This window comes from Mytilus trossulus, chromosome 9, assembly GCF_036588685.1.
Source record: "Mytilus trossulus isolate FHL-02 chromosome 9, PNRI_Mtr1.1.1.hap1, whole genome shotgun sequence".
NCBI classification, from domain to species: domain Eukaryota; kingdom Metazoa; phylum Mollusca; class Bivalvia; order Mytilida; family Mytilidae; genus Mytilus; species Mytilus trossulus.
This window is the reverse complement of record NC_086381.1, coordinates 590,502-608,786: the sequence shown is the minus strand read 5'-3', so window position 1 is coordinate 608,786 and position 18,285 is coordinate 590,502. Positions and strand designations below refer to the sequence as shown.

The 18,285-nt window shown below is 30.8% G+C and overlaps 1 protein-coding gene across 2 annotated transcripts; it reads right to left on the bottom strand.

Annotated features, from left to right (window-relative positions):
- Positions 1-2,680: 2,680 nt before the first annotated feature.
- On the bottom strand, positions 2,681-17,777 carry LOC134684256 (tetraspanin-9-like). Of its 2 annotated transcripts, none has more exons than XM_063543520.1 (8): positions 17,662-17,777; positions 16,244-16,347; positions 15,033-15,224; positions 13,347-13,421; positions 11,764-11,880; positions 9,963-10,103; positions 8,896-8,979; positions 2,681-7,133 (listed from the first exon to the last, which is right to left on the bottom strand). In XM_063543520.1, exons 2-8 carry the CDS (start codon positions 16,313-16,315, stop codon positions 7,068-7,070), a joined length of 747 nt encoding a protein of 248 aa, XP_063399590.1. In that variant the 5' UTR covers positions 16,316-16,347; positions 17,662-17,777; the 3' UTR covers positions 2,681-7,067. The 2 variants fall into 2 exon arrangements, with proteins under 2 accessions (XP_063399590.1, XP_063399591.1); XM_063543521.1 differs by having other exon boundaries at positions 17,632-17,739.
- Positions 17,778-18,285: the final 508 nt, after the last annotated feature.

Below are 18,285 nucleotides of genomic sequence, written 5' to 3'. Positions count from 1 at the left end.
TCATGGTAAACTGACATACCAAAAATCAGCAGAGAAGAACGAAACATAAACTTGATCTGTAACTCATGGTTAACTGATATACCAAAAATCATAAGAGAAGAACGAAACATAAACTTGATCTGTAACTCAAGGTTAACTGACAAACCAAAAATCAACAGAGAAGAACGAAACATAAACTTGATCTGTAACTCATGGTTAACTGACATACCAAAAATCAACAGAGAAGAACAAAACATAAACTTGATCTGTAACTCATGGTTAACTGACATACCAAAAATCAACAGAGAAGACCGAAACATAAACTTGATCTGTAACTCATGGTTAACTGATATACCAAAAATCAGCAGAGAAGAACAAAACATAAACTTGATCTGTAACTCATGGTTAACTGATATACCAAAAATCAGCAGAGAAGAACGAAACATTAGCTTGATCTGTAACTCATGGTTAACTGATATACATAAAATTAGCAGAGAAGAACAAAACATTAACTTGATCTGTAACTCATGGTTAACTGACATAACAAAAATCAGCAGAGAAGAACGAAACATAAACTTGATCTGTAACTCATGGTTAACTGACATACCAAAAATCAGCAGAGAAGAACGAAACATAAACTTGATCTGTAACTCATGGTTAACTGACATACCAAAAATCAGCAGAGAAGAACAAAACATTAGCTTGATCTGTAACTCATGGTAAACTGATATACCAAAAATCAGCAGAGAAGAACGAAACATTAACTTGATCTTTAACTCATGGTTAACTGATATACCAAAAATCAGCAGAGAAGAACAAAACATTAACTTGATCTGTAACTCATGGTTAACTGACATACCAAATATCAGCAGAGAAGAACGAAACATAAACTTGATCTGTAACTCATGGTTAACTGACATACCAAAAATCAGCAGAGAAGAACAAAACATTAACTTGATCTGTAACTCATGGTTAACTGATATACCAAAAATCAGCAGAGAAGAACAAAACATAAACTTGATCTGTAACTCACGGTTAACTGACATACCAAAAATCAGCAGAGAAGAACGAAACATAAACTTGATCTGAAACTCATGGTTAACTGATATACCAAAAATCAGCAGAGAAGAACGAAACATAAACTTGATCTGTAACTCACGGTTAACAGACATACCAAAAATCAGCAGAAAAGAACAAAACATTAACTTGATCTGTAACTCACGGTTAACTGATATACCAAAAATCAGCAGAGGAGAACAAAACATTAACTTGATCTGTAACTCACGGTTAACTGACATACCAAAAATCAGCAGAGGAGAACAAAACATTAACTTGATCTGTAACTCACGGTTAACTGACATTACAAAAAATCAGCAGAGAAGAACAAAACATTAACTTGATCTGTAACTCACGGTTAACTGATATACCAAAAATCAGCAGAGAAGAACGAAACATAAACTTGATCTGTAACTCACAGTTAACAGACATACCAAAAATCAGCAGAGAAGAACGAAACATAAACTTGATCTGTAACTCACGGTTAACTGATATACCAAAAATCAGCAGAGAAGAACGAAACATAAACTTGATCTGTAACTCATGGATAACTGACATTCCAAAAATCAGCAGAGAAGAACAAAACATTAACTTGATCTGTAACTCACGGTTAGGTAACTGATATACCAAAAATCAGCAGAGAAGAACGAAACATAAACTTGATCTGTAACTCACGGTTAACTGATATACCAAAAATCAGCAGAGAAGAACGAAACATAAACTTGATCTGTAACTCATGGTTAACTGACATACCAAAAATCAGCAGAGAAGAACAAAACATTAACTTGGTCTGTATACCAGAAAGATACCAGAGGGACAGTCAAACTCACAGATCAAAAATAAACTGACAATGCCATGGCTAAAAAAGAAAAAAAACAGACACAAGACACAAGATAAATAACAAAAAGTCTTAGTAACGCTAACCTTACCAAAAACTGGGGTGATTTTAGGTGCTCCGGAAGAGTAAGCAGATTCTGCTCCACATGTGGCACTCATCGTTTTGCTCATGTTATTGCAAATTCTGTATATAGTCTATAATGTGGTAGGTCACATTCATGAAAAGGGAAATGGATTGTAGTAACAACATAAGGAATAACTTGGGAGTATATTATCATTGGGAGATATATACTCTGTATGCAGGCGCTGCTGGAATGTTGCTATATATTTAACATGTTACAATAGTCATGCAAATATTCAAAGTCAATGAACCATGCCTGAGGTGCACGGCTAAACCATATTCAGGTATATAAGATGTGCCAATGCTAATACAACTGCATTACAAATACCAAACACAATTATTATAAGTTGTTCCCTTTAAACAAACCTAAACACACACATTATTTTGTAAACTACGGTATGTAAGAGTTTCAAAGTCAATGAAGACTTGTTTTTATTCTGAGTTAGTCCCAACCCAAAACTAAAGTTTACAGACAAGGTCCATACCGTCACATGGTAGAGAAACCATAAAAAGAATATAATCTCCATAGATTAAATAATGTGAAACAATTCAAAGGGAAAATCTAATGAACTTATCTAAGGTAATAAAAAACAATAAGTTAGGATGTGTGTTTACAACATTGTCTAGATTTCCTCACTGTGATTAACTGAATTTTTAAGTTATCAAAAAAGAAAAAGAAAACAAAACCTTTGTTAAGACTTTATTTCTTGTATAAATCTGTATAAAACTGATACTTTGATAACATATAAGGAAATCAGCAATTTAAAGCTTATAAACAAACCTACAACCATAAACCACATTTACTGTTAATAAGTTCTGAGAGAGATATACATATTTAACAACTACCAGAACTTCTTAATACATGTTCTACAAGATCTCTTAATGAACCATGTTTACTGTTAATAAGTACTGAGAGATATACATATTTAACAACTACCAGAACTTCTTTATACATGTTCTACAAGATCTCTTAATCATCATAATATTTAAGCTGCATCAGAAAGAAATCAACCGTATGTGAGTGCACACACATATATAAATATGTATGGAACTTCCATTCATTTTGGAACAATCAAATACAATGAATAAAATGAAAGTTGAAATTTGGGCTGAAACAACTAATTATTCAAACAGTTACCAACTTGCTTGGTATAGAGATTTTTTCAACATGAAATAGGACATGAGGGCCTCAGGGCAGTTTAGTTTGTTGTAACTAACTGTGTTTACCCACTTTAATAAAAGAATTTTTTATATTATTATAACAGATGTATTGATATTCATATAAGGTATAAGGTAGATTTCTATATGACACAACTCCTGATATACATTAATCATTATTTCACTGGCAATTATACAATGAGATTTCTTCTCTCTTTCCAGTCTTTATTTTTTGTATCCGTTAAGTACTGGCCTTGAATAATAATTTGATAAAGTAAGCAACACAATTGACTATAAAACAAGCAGATAAGTGATCACATCAATATAACCAAACATTCTTTTATACTTTCTGATTACAATAAATACACTTTAAGTGTGTAAATGAAAGGAGATGATGGATATATTCAAAATTCTTAATCAAAAACTATTTTTAATAGTGTTTCCAACAAATATATATTTGAGATTCAAACTTTTCAATTCAATTTTAGGGCAAAATGAGGTGAAATGCATCAGATTTTTATTTTACATGTACCTCTTGAAAAATAAATGTTAACGATTTTAGAAAAATATCATTCTTATGGAAAGAAATTATACTTTGAACCAAGTTTTGGGACTTATTTTAACATTCTCAAATCCCTTTTTGAAATATTTTGTATAAATAAAATGCAGATTGTTACCATGGTTACACAAAGAAAAAGCTTATATTTCATCATTTCAAATATTGGAAATCAAATCTATGAAGATGTTGCCTACATATTAGCATGGTGTTTGGTGTGGCTTAGCTTACTACATATACTACTCAAACATCATGTTTGGGGCCTATCTCTTATTTTGATAGTTAAAGATTTCTGCAGATATTTAATTTAAATGTGTCTCTTGCAATTACAATACCAGTACAAATCAAATAAGTAGAAAAGTTAAATGAAATATTTGTGACTAGAATTGCAGTGGTCACACGAAGTGCAAAATTAATCCCTTTTTTGATTTTCGTAATTTATTTTTTGATATGCAGGCTAAAAATAAAATTAAAATACTAAAACAAAGATGTTTTAAAAAATAATATATAACACCTAATCTATATTTGTGTTGAAATAAATAATTTAATGACAATGTGTCAATAAAAGAACCTTGTATCAAAAACTACTAAAAATATCATAAAACTACATTATATGTATTGGCACTAACTTCTAGGCAAACTTTATATATTTTACTTGTCAATATTATAAAAAGAAATACTTAAACAAAGTGTATTACATGCTAAAAGATTGATAAACATATGGCTACTACCCTCATCTTAATAATATAATATTTCTTAGGTACATTAAGAACGACATCAAAAGATCAATGTAGGATTAAAAAAAAACACTAAATCAAATAGTTTGGGGTGGGAGGGGGTTAACATTGCTGCAAGTTTTGTTAATCCAAAATTGATTTAGGTAAATCAATTTTCCCAAAATTAAGTTAAGAAGGGGGGGGGTCAGTGAAAAAACTATGTGAATTAAGTGTTTTATCCTTCATTGAACTTTTAATGTCGTCCCTAAGGTTAATCAGCAATACAAAAGTTACACAACATAGCTAATTGTTTACAGGATGATGACATACTCAGAAACTGTTATTTATGGCAAATTGATGGATTATCCTGAAAAAAAGCAGACTTTATCAAATGATACTCAACTCCACTTTTGTACAGACAAAGTGAGATTCATGCTTTGCCATTTAGACCCCTAAATTAGTTGGATCAATCAATAAAACAAGAGGTTCACAATGGCATTATGTAAGAGAGATTCAGTTAAAGCTTAAACAGTTACATCATGTACATTGTACAGGGACTTTCTATACAAACAGTACTCGTCTATTGATTTTAACTGATTACTAAGCCATCTGTTTAAAGCTACCACCCATCAATAAACTTAGTTTCGTATCTCTGATATACAAGGCTGAGTAGTTATTTGCGTATTTCACAGTTCATTGTAATAATATAATTATTATTGGTTGTTTATATAAAATCTGATTAATAGCCATTTACGGTGACAAAAAATATAAGATTTTGAAAGAATGATGAATTATTAAACTTTTTAAAAAACATCCCAGTTGTGTAAAATGGAAATATATATTGAACAAGATGGCGGCTACTGAAAATTCAATGAACAAATACCTCAAAGTTTTAAAAACAAAATTTTGCAATGACAAAATGTATAAAATTTCATAAAAAACGTTTTTTGTTAAACTTGAACATAAAAAAATGAAGAACACTTTGTATATGTGAAATGATTTGCTAAAAAGTCACATGACATCATGATCAGCTACGGCCGAGATAAGTCTGATAATTTGTATAGACATCGTTATAAGTGACCAGTCCTATTATTAGTATAGAAAGTCCCTGTATTGTACCAACTCATATTAAATGCCTGCCCCTTTCTCAAGATATCACATCAACTCAGGTAGAAAATGAATGTAACTTGCAAATCTATAAAGCGGTTAAATCTAAAATAATATGATAGCTTGGCTCAACATGACAACAGATAATAAAGGTTTTAACATCTGTATGAACAAAATTTGACCTTGTTTACTTGTCTTTATATATACAAGTATATTTAAATTTTATTAAACAAAAATACCCCAAAAATGCATCAGAAACAGGTAAATGAACCATTTGGATCGTTCCTCATCCAACTACATCAAGTGAATTAGAAAATCCCGAAATTAAATTAAGAAGGAAGTGGATGCTCTGCTTCTTTGCCTCTTGTGCTGACTGACGGCATTGGATCCTTATAAATTTAGCCTCAAATTGTTCATTTTTCATTTATCTCTTCATTTAAGTAAGTTTCATCTACCTGTATTAATAGCATCTAAACTGATGAGTGATTAAAATGGGACTAGAGATTCTGTTTTAAGTACATGTTTTAAAACTTACATATGAACAAAGTATATAGGAAATATATATTTTTTCAAAACAATAAGTCGGATAATAATAATAATAGCTTTTGCTTCTATAAATGACATTAACACGTGAAGAAAGTAAACCAAAAATTTTAATGCAAGACTAGCCTGAAATAAAACATTTGATGGACTCTATTTTTGTTCATTAACGAAAATTGATTCTTTCCTCACTCAGGTCTCATTAATGAGTTCTCAATCATTTAACAAAGCTAATAAAAGCTAAAAAAAAATTAAATACAAAGTAAATTTCTCTGTCACCATGGTCACAAAGACAATGACAAAGTAATGAACCAGTGATTCTTGGATACATTTAGAAATCAAATCTAGCCATAAATCATCTTATCTAAATAAAAAAGTCATACTTTAAATTACCAACCCGCAAGTGGTTCATATATACATCTTTATAAGTACAATGTTGGTGGAGATATTGGTACAATTGGGAATGAATAAAAAAACAACTTTGGTGGAGATATTCATACAATTGGAATAGACTATATAACTACTTCAAAAGTAAAGCAGTGTCATAAGTAAACCAAATATTTCCTCTCACAAGATTTAATCATAAAAAAAAGTTAGCTGCTGATACACACTATCTGAATTATAATTGATACTGTCCCTGCAGCATTTGGTTTGATATTTCATAGTAAATAATGGTTCCATTGATTTTAAGAAAAAAAAACATCTCCCTGTAGTTTGTGAAAAACAGCTCCCTGTAGCTTGTTAAAAACAGCAGCAGCTTTGAATTCAGCAGAAAATAACTGTTTTTATATAACCTACAGAAAGCGGTGAGCAGATTTTTATAGACAACACTGGTGTCAAATAAAATACTCCATGAGCAATAATCCATCAAGTCTAGGCTAAAATGTGTTTGTGTGGCCGATATATTTAAAGCTAAATAGGATTTCTTGACTTCTGTTTCTGTGCTAAAGCTTATTATACATTGTGTTTCCTGGTACATTCTAACACTGTCAAGTCTTTAATTCCTGAACTTATCTTCCCTGAAGCCCCAACATAAACATAGTGAAGCTGCCATTGTACAAACCTGTCAAAATATATAATAGAAAAAATAAGTTGGTTAACAGTTAGTAATGACTTACAGTGATACTGTCGTTTTTTTTCAAAACTACCTCTACCCTTTTTATTGGGAAAATATGTGTATTTTTCATTAAATTGGGAAATTTAGCATAAACCCTTTCAAGAGTAAAACCCTGCTTCGAAATAAGACCCCTTTTTGTCAGTGAGGATACATAAATAGACCCTTAAACCTGCACATATAGTAATTTTAGGAATGAAAAATGTATAAATGAGTGTTTTTCAGTTTGAATTAACTACTATTGAGACTGTTATGGGAAAAAGTTGTCATTTTGGGAATAATTTTAAGCCATTTTTTTTCCAATTTGGATTCTTCGCCAGGGGAAAAAGCCTGTATTCTCAATTAATTTAAGGCAAGCAATATCACTGACTTATAAGATTTCAAGAATGAAATTCCATACCCTATCCAAAAAAGCACCCTGCTAAATGACATATAAGGTCAAATATTTAGTATCTTGAAAACTTTCCACTACAGATGGACTTAACCACCTTCTCCTAAATGTTTTCAAATAGCACAATGGCATTTTAAATTGGTAGTTTCCTTGAAAGCATAGTCATTTTGCTTAGTTTCTTCTGTTACCTATTCTGACATCGGACTTAAACTTCTTTTAAAATGAGTCTTACTGTGTGTATACTGTGTGTTTATTTATTCTACATTGGCTAGATATATAGGGGAGGGTTGTTAGTTTAGTACGTTTTTTTTAATTTTTGTTCATTTTTATGTTTTAGAGTTAAGTATGAGGCTGAGGCTGAGGTGGGATTTTCTTTCTTCATTGAAGATCCATTTGTGGCCTTTAGCTGTTGTCTCTTTGACATATTCCCGATTTCCATTCTCAATTATATAATATATCAGTGTGAGACTTATCTAATTTAGTACTGGCTTTAAACTAAGGTAAAATTAGGAACAATTGTTTTTTAAGTTTCAAGTTTAACCTCATCATTGTCAACTGTTGATACAGTAATAGGGGATATAACTACAACAGTTAAAGGGGAGATAACTACAACAGTTAAAGGGGAGATAACTACAACAGTTAAAGGGGAGATAACTACAACAGTTATAGGGGAGATAACTACAACAGTTAAAGGGGAGATAATAATGTAATGGTTTATTTCTCAATGTTGCAATGTGACATATTTATGGAAAAGATAATTTCTCCCCTAAATTTTAATATAAGCTTGAAAATGACATATGGCTTCATTATGTAGCAAGATTATATGGGCTAATTTTGTGAAAAAAAATGACATAAATATAGAAAAGAAATGCTAAATTTATTGTTAAATCATGATCATTTAATGCATATGAGTCATTTCCAAAGAATTGTTACACAAATTCAGAGAATACTTCTATAAGAAAGATATTCTGATTGATAAGAATTATGAATAAAAAAGTGAGGTATTTGTAACAATCGGGGAAAAATGATTTCAAAATAAAAAACATATAGAAAATTACCACTAATTTATCTCTGAGATAAAAACTATCTTAGCCAGGTCACTTCTATGCAAATTTGACAGGACTACTTTTAACAACACACCTCTCCCCTGAAAGGGTCATGTCATATTTGACCATGTTGGAGCCACCTATTCAAAGATGTATGGTGGATTGTAATGGTGAAATTCAAAACTTGTACAGGCTTGCTTGCAATTAGTTAAAGTGTAATGTTGATTCACTTATCAGCAAATTATGAAAATATCTGAATTCAAGACAAACCTACCTGTAACACAATAATCATTAAAGCAGATATCCCTAAAGCAGTCATATTCTGTATAAACCAATAATCTATTTCTCCTTTACAGCCCTGTTAAATACAATATTAATTATTTCTCACATACATTAATATTAATTATTGCTTCCTTACACCCCTGTAAAATACAATATATTAATTATTTCTCCCTAACAGCTCTGTAAAATACAATATTAATTATGTCTCCTATACAGCCCTTTAAAATACAATATCAGTTATTTCTCCCTTACAGTCCTATAAAATACAATATTAATTATTTCTCCCTTACAGTCCTTTAAAATACAATATTAATTATTTCTCCCTTACAGTCCTATAAAATACAATATTAATTATTTCTCCCTTACAGTCCTATAAAAAAACAATATAAATTATTTCTTCCTTACAGTCCTATAAAATACAATATTAATTATTTCTCCCTTACAGTCCTATAAAATACAATATTAATTATTTCTCCCTTACAGTCTATAAAAAACAATATAAATTATTTCTTCCTTACAGCCCTGTAAAATATATTATTGTATAGCAATATAATATTTCCCACAGAAAGTAAACAAAAGTTAGCGTGCAACTAGTGCAATAAATCTTCAAAACTAGTGCAATAAATCTTCAAAATTCATGACGTTATCAACGACAAAATTTTAGTTTAAACCAATGTTTTACTTTCAAATATTATATTACTATACAATAAAAGGGTTATTGCATGAATATTGTCCCTTGTAGAAGATATATTGCACTCCCAAGCTCGTGCAATATAAAATTCTACTCGAAACAATATTCCCCATTTTCATGCAATAACCCAATAACCTCATCAACATTGAGGACAATCAAAATTCATCTTCCTCCGCCATAATAACAGACTTCCGGGTGTCTTAGTACTCCCTTTGTGTTGGGGTGGGGATTGTCCTTGTAAATATTGTTGTATATATACATTAGTGACACATCTAATCCTGAAAGGGAGTGTACACAGATTTCACTGTTCCCTCGCAGCTTTCGAAGGGTACTATGAATAACGGAGAAATCTATCAGTACATACTTACCCTACGGAACCACACAGCAGTAGAAGATTTGCCACACTCCTCCCCTTCATGTAAACAGCAGGAATCGGTAACGTAACTCTTCCCTGGCCATGCAGGATGGTTAAACCAGTCTGTGTAATTGTTTATACCACAACATTTCAGCTGGAATCAGAATTATGTATGACCATCATGTGGTGCAGAGGAATTAGAAATATATATGACCATCATGTCGGTTATAAAAGCTCAGAGAGCATATGTTTATTTGTTATGTGACATGCCGACTATAAATAAAGCTTTGAATTGAATTGAATCATGTGGTGCAGAGGTAAACTATTGACAACTCACTAATAATTAAGTGGTAATAGAGACAGATAGTTGATGCCCCTGCTTGCATATCAATTTATAAAGGGACATGATTGAAGAATGGTAAATGGGACACTATCCCAATTCAAACTTGATCTGTATTTAGTGGTATTAGCATTGTGTATATGATTCAAAAATTTGGTTGAGCCAAACTAAATTAGATAAAGGAAACAACAAATTCAATATTTTTCCCTTTTGTAATATTAACTCGAGCACAGTTTAAGCGACACCACCAAATTTCAAACTTGATCTATGTATTGTGGAAATAACTTAAATAAGCATTGTGTATATGTTTTATAACATTTGGTTGAGGCAAACTTAAGTACTGTAAGAGTACGGAAACCAACTTTGGGAAAAAGAATGTATGTTTGTGAGTATGCACATAAGTACGGAAGGACAAGGGTAAAACTTAATGCCTCCTCCACTATGGCGGAGTTGGAGACAAAAAAAAGAGAAAAGATTATACAAGAGGACACACTGTAAAATGTCTAGCCTGATATAAAACAAAATAAATAACTTGTCATGATGGAATTATATTGAAGGTCTTATACTCAGGTTTTACTGCTAGTATTTCATAATCATGATCAATGATCCATTTAATGAGATTAATGTCAAATGAATGAATGAATCAATTTTATTTGCAAAAGCATATAGAACATGCTATGGCAATACATAATATATAGAGAATAATACATGGCAAAATCCGTATCATATGTCGTATCATCCCGAGATATCAATATCAGCCCGAGGGCCTTTAGGCCCGAGGGATGATATTGATCGAGGGTGATACGGCATGTGATACGGATTTTGCCATGTATTATACGCTTTATCATATATTTCAACAGAAGAGTATTATATTATATGAACTGTTTTCTGATCCATAGCACTGGGTTACCTTCAGTTCTGCTTTTTTCTTGTTTCAAAGCCTTAAAAAAACTGCTCAATTATTTATACGAAGCACCTGGGTTACCTTACAATCTGTTGTTTTAAATATTTTGTTTATTATTGTATTTATTTGAGTGTTTTGTATGTTTATAGTTGCATTTAGTGTACCAAAAAATATGTTTTAAAAACGTAATGTTCATGACGTCACATAGAATATGAAAACTTAACGTTCGTGACGTTACATACCAAACAATGACGTCATTCAAAAAATTGACCTATTTTTTGGAAATTTTTTCTAAGCAAAAATAACTAAAAAACTGACTTGATGTATAAAAAAAAAAAAAAAAAAAAAAAGGGATGCGATACGGATTTTACCATGCGATACGGGGTATGCGATACGGGGTATGCGATACAGGGTAGGTGATACAGACTGGAAAAAAGAACCTTTATTAGATATACAAAATAGCTGTATTTTATACTAAACAAATATATGATAAATACATATACATAAATGAATCTTGCAAGACAGACATGTATACTTTACACTGGATAAACAGACATTTTAATTACTTACATCTTGTTGTATGTAATCTATAACATTATCTACACCTTCCCTTTTGTTTGATTGGATGTCAGGATTATGACTAAACTCTAAACTATACATTAACTCTTCCTTCACAAAAGACTGTAGCTGTAATACAAGAATATCTCCATCATATAAAAACTCTTCATGCTCTTAACAATTCATTCAAAGCTTATATCTATGACTTAAAAAAATTAGAATTGGTGGAGGTTTTCCTAAAGAAAAATGACCTCAAATTCTTCCTCCTATACATATGAAGCTGATTCTTTTCAAATTTTACAACCGGGTTTGATTATAAAAAATCATATACATAAGAAGAAACAGCTATTTAGACTAAAACTATGATATCAAAATGTATTCCTAATGAATGAATTCAAGATATTTAACAATTACTGATTAGAGTGTGTGAACAGGTATACCCCAGCCACAACCTCCAGACATAAAGGTCTTGTCTTGCCAATTCACAATGCATATGGTTTAGGTGTGGGAAAACAGCCTATTTTATAAAAGATTTGACCCATATTCCTTAAATCAGATTCAACAAGTGAAACTGCGAGCTACTGCTCACTGATGATACCCCCGCCGCAAGTGGATAATATTTATAGTGTAAAAAAGGATGAATCTGAAAACGCATCACACGTATAGCTGACTTATATAAATCCTGAAACCAAATTTCAAAAATCCTTGTATTGTAGTTCCTGAGAAAAATGTGACGAAAATTTTCAACTTGGCTATCATGTGTAAAATCATACAAGTGTTCGGTAAACAGGAAGTTGTCAAGTGATCAATCTGAAAACCATCACACGGTATAGCTGACTTAGATAAACCCTGAAACCCTTGTATTGCAGTTCCTGAGAAAAATGCGACGAAAAATATTCATGGGACGGACGGACTGACTGACTGACAGAAGGACAGACAGAGATAAAACAGTATATCCCCCTTTTTTAAAGCGGGGGTATAATGACTCACAAGTTACACACCGTCTTGGGTTAGAGCACCTGTGTACCTTATATCTAAACCCCAAAAATGTGGAGTAATAAGTTATTTTTTGGACACAAATCTATCCCATCAAATCAAATAGTTTGACCCTTATGTCAGAGGTCACATGAATGTTATCTAGAAAGATATATCATACCCCATTTATGTAGTTGAAACACAATCAAACCAAATGGAAAATTTCAATTTCTTCAGAATAAAGTTTTGACACCATACAATATTTCATGAGAACAACCAAAAGAATATAAATGGGGAATGTGTCCATGGGACACAGATGATGCCCCGGCTTACATACAACATTATAAAGGGACATAACTCAAGGAAGGTAAAAGTGATGCCACTTAATTCATACTTAAATGAGTTTTGTGGTAATTAACTGTATAAACATTGCCTATAAGCTTCATTTAACATTTAGTTTTACATTAACAGGTGTAAGTTCTGATATTACCATAGTTAAAGTTACTTTTCTGATGAAATTTGGGCTAGCTTTTCTGTTGTAAGTGTTGTACATTACCTGAGATTTCTTTGAGAATCCTATAGCAATAATAGTTATTTCTGTTGTAAGTGTTGTACATTACCTGAGATTTCTTTGAGAATCCTATAGCAATAATAGTTATTTCTGCAGCAAATACCACAATATTAAACACAAAATACTGAAAATAAAATAGGAATACATTTTAAGATATGTTTGAACATGTTGAATGAAAACACATTTTTTTTTAGACATATTAACATCTACTAGAAAAGTAAATAATAATAACCAATTAGAAAAGGCCTCTCTTACAAATGTCTTAAATTATAGACATGTAGATATGGAGTATATGTCAGTAGCTTTAACTCTTAAATCATCAACATGTAGATATGGAGTATATATGTCAGACACATTCTTGATGTATTCTTTTTTGTTTGTTAATGCATTTATTTACATTACTTAGCTACTACTAATTCCAAGAGTGCTGAATCAAAAATTAGTGTGAGTTTCAGTTGTTTGATTAATGCTGTTCAGTGAATTCTAGCTGCTCATTTCCATTTAAATTCTATTGAGTTGCCTACAGGCTTATATGTTTCTCAGATATTGTATCTCATTCATAGCATGAAAGAAGGGATTTTTGTACCATTTTTACAAGATTTAGAGGTGACAGGTCTGAAAGACTTATCAAGAAATCAATTTGTTTAGTGGTTAATTTTTTTTAACAAATAAGTGATATGCAGTTCTGTTCAGACACTTTTGTTGCAGTTTTATCTACTAGTTAACTTATGTGTCCTACTGTTTTAATGTACAAAATGTATGATGCAACCATGATGAAACAGTTAAAAGTAAATATTGAATTACAGAACAAAATGTATGCTGCAACCATGATGAAACAGTTAAAAGTAAATATTGAATTACAGGAAGAGTGACCAAAAATGTGGATCTATTTTCTAAAATGATCACAATTTAAATACTGTATAAGTATAAGTCCTTCTTTTAGTATTGTATTTATTCTCATGGAAATTTCATGGGTGGTATAGTTTTGCTGGAATATGATATCCAAAATGTTCTTGACAGTTGTACAGTTCTGCACTGTAGGGGACATTTCTGGACCAAGACAAACCAGTACCTCGTATCCGTATCTTATTATGTTGCTTAATAAATAAATATGACAAATATTTAACCAAACATTTAAAAAAAAAATCATTGACCATAAAATTCATAAAAATAATCATATTTGATTTTAAGTAGACAAAGCACTTTTTTTTTATTGCTTTTGAATAAACATTTTAATATATATTAAAAACAAAACTTATTTTAGTAATGCATTAATCATAGTAATCACTATTTTTCAACATAAAAGTCCAGGATACAAACCAAATGAGTGTAGACTGACAGGTCTACCAGACTTCGTCTCACATGCAGTCTGATGAGACTTTGGAATTGATCAAAACTAGAGCATAAGTCCTGTGACATGACTGGATTCATTGTTCTCAAATCATATTTTTAAAAACACTTTAAATTCTGTTCTATTGTTTTTATTCATTTTGCTCTTTGAATCAACTTAAAATCCAAAAAAAGTTAATATATGCGATTTTTTTTGGACAAGTTACGATTCCATTTGAATAAGTAAGTTTTGGTATGTACTTTTCCTATTGAACACATTGAAAAAACATTATTGTACTGTGCAGTCTCATTCTCTATCAGACAAAACCTTCACAGTATAACTTGCCATGATTTTCCTTGAATACCTTCACAAATTAATTGTATATTATCAAGTCGAGATACTTACTACAACCATACAAAGACGACTCTCCATGATACCACCAACTAGGCCACAAAATCCTATAATAAGTGCCACAACACCTGTTATACATATTATTGCTGTGGCACCAAACACATAGTGGCTGGGTAGCAGATTTATGTAGGGTCCTGTGTTAACCTGCATCCAAATACCAACAGAAAATAGTCCACAACCAATCAACTGTAAATAGTTAAAAATCATCAGCTAATATGGATAAAATATATTCATCTTAAAAATTAATTGAAAGAATATAAAATTTCCATTTTGATATTTTAATGTATTTGGTTAGAATCAAAATTGAACAACACTGCTTTTTATCTCGTCAAATTATTGGTATCACATGTACTTTATCCAAATCCTGTATTATCTTACAATTTCTAGGTTTTAGTTGTCATGATAATTAAGGCTATTAAAACCCTATCATTGAAACTTTAATTAAAACCTAGACGTACCCATATTAAAACATTAAAGATGATAAATATGAACATTTACTTTTTTACAACCTATGTACATCATGTACATGTATACACATGTAGTAACATTAAAGATGATAAATATGAACATTTACTTTTTTTACAACCTATGTACATCATGTACATGTATACACATGTAGTAACATTAAAGATGATAAATATGAACATTTACTTTTTTTACAACCTATGTACATGTATACACATGTAATAACATTGAAGATGATAAATATGAACATTTACTTTTTTTACAACCTATGTACATGTATACACATGTAATAACATTGAAGATGATAAATATGTACATTTACTTTTTTTACAACCTATGTACATGTATACACATGTAATAACATTAAAGATGATAAATATGAACATTTCCTTTTTTTACAACCTATGTACATGTATACACATGTAATAACATTAAAGATGATAAATATGAACATTTACTTTTTTTACAACCTATGTACATGTATACACATGTAATAACATTGAAGATGATAAATATGTACATTTACTTTTTTTACAACCTATGTACATGTATACACATGTAATAACATTAAAGATGATAAATATGAACATTTCCTTTTTTTACAACCTATGTACATGTATACACATGTAATAACATTAAAGATGATAAATATGAACATTTACTTTTTTTACAACCTATGTACATGTATACACATGTAATAACATTGAAGATAATAAATATGTACAACAATCAAAACCTACCCATATAATAACATTGAAGATTATAAATATGTACTTTAAAGTACAAAATGCTGAAGTTTTCATGCTCCCCATATCTCTAGTTAAGTATCATATCTGGTTTTAATCTGAAAAAAATATTTCTATTTGAACAATATACATGATAAAGTGCTAAAGCTTGACATTTAATCCGATTCAAGTGCAAATAAATCAAATTTTTCTTTAAGTAGAACAATATACATAATATAGTGATATGGTTTTTTTGGTGTTTAAACTGCATATTTTCCTTTTTTGTTAATGATTCTATAACTCCATAGCCATTTTTACTTGATAGAAATAGAAGATCAGGGGTTTTTAAATATTTATTTATTATATATAAAGTTGAAGATAAAGTGATCAGTCATAATATATAGTTGGTAAAAGGTATCTCTGTCATTTGTCAATTTTGGTACTTCTAACTGAACAGTGGTGTTGACTAGATAGAGTTGTGAGCTTTCTGGTTGGTTTGCTGTATCCATATGTTTGGTCAAGTCATTAGGGTCACCATAGTCAGCTTTGCAACAAGTGCAGTAGGCATACATATTATGTTTGAGTTCATTAAGATATTTGTCTTGATGTTAAGTAATATAACTGTTTAATGTTTTAACAGCATCACAAAAAAGTCGTTGTTTATACAACTTTAATTAATCCATTGTCAGAATTTCACTTTTAATCATCCAGGCATGTGTCTTAAACTTGCTAGTTGATCACCAGGTAATTGCCAATACTCTTTTATTGCTGTATATACAGTCTAATCCTTAACACCTTCATAGATAACTCGAGGCTATTTACCTTTTGACATCAAAACAGTTGAAGGAAACTTCCGTTTTTCTCGGACTTTTCCTATATCAATTTCGAGTTTCTCGGACTTTTTCCCTGTCAGTATCAATTTAGTAAACAAAAAATTGTACTGAAATTTTTCGAGGTTGACATTTTCAAAAAGCGGAAGATTTCGAATTTTAACGGGAGGGACGGAAGAGGGTCCTAAAAACGGGAGATTTTGACTCCCGCCGGAAGAATCACATGTATGTTTTTGACGTTAAAATTTTCTGGGAACATTTGTGATATCCAGTAATTGCAGACAAATAGCAATAAGGTGTATACTAATAGTTAATAACAACCAGGTACCTAGACGAGAACAAAAATTAATAACATATAAATATATCTATCACATATAAATGACCGCTTAAGAACAGTTAAGATAATGTCACAAAAATTGTATGCTTATCCTAAAATTTGCTAAATTCACTTTGCTTTGGTTGGATTTGACAACATTTTTCTATTAGAAGACATGTATCACGACCTTTGAGATCAATCTGATCCTCGTTTCTCAAGATTTTTAAATATTATTTCAGTTTGTAACTTATGCTCACATTAAATTTGATAAATAACAGTATATTTACAATAAATTAGAGACTGAATTTTTTTTATCATACGCCTCCATTTTGCTCGAGGTCAAGGGTCAATCCGACGATGTGTAATAACCGGAGCAAGCTCGGATTTTTATTCCGGAATAAGAACAATTGTAAGACCCTTAACGATTGGAGGAAAAGAATCTCTACATCAAATCATAAAGGAGCTTTTATTGACAAAAACACTACCACGTCAACATGGTTGACAGCTGATGTTCACTGGGAACTTTAAATACAGTTTGCACCTTACATCTTAAGAGAAGGTGCTAAGGAAAAAAACAAGACACATAAAACATGGTACAAAAAACTTTATGAAAAGAAAGACATCATCAAACTTAAGTTAGCAACATGCATTGATCATAGACATAGCTGTAAATTATTGCAATAATAGTAGAATTCTAGTCAAATCGGCTCAAATTCAATGTAGTCATTTCGGTACCCATGTTCAATATGGACTTACATTATATTAACCTTTTTGTCAAGGAATGAAAATAAAGAATTGAGAATGAAAATGGGAATGTGTAAAAGAGACAACAACCCGACCATAAAACAGACAACAGCAGAAGGTCTTCAACACTTAGGACAACAGTATAATAAAACCATTTGCAATGCATT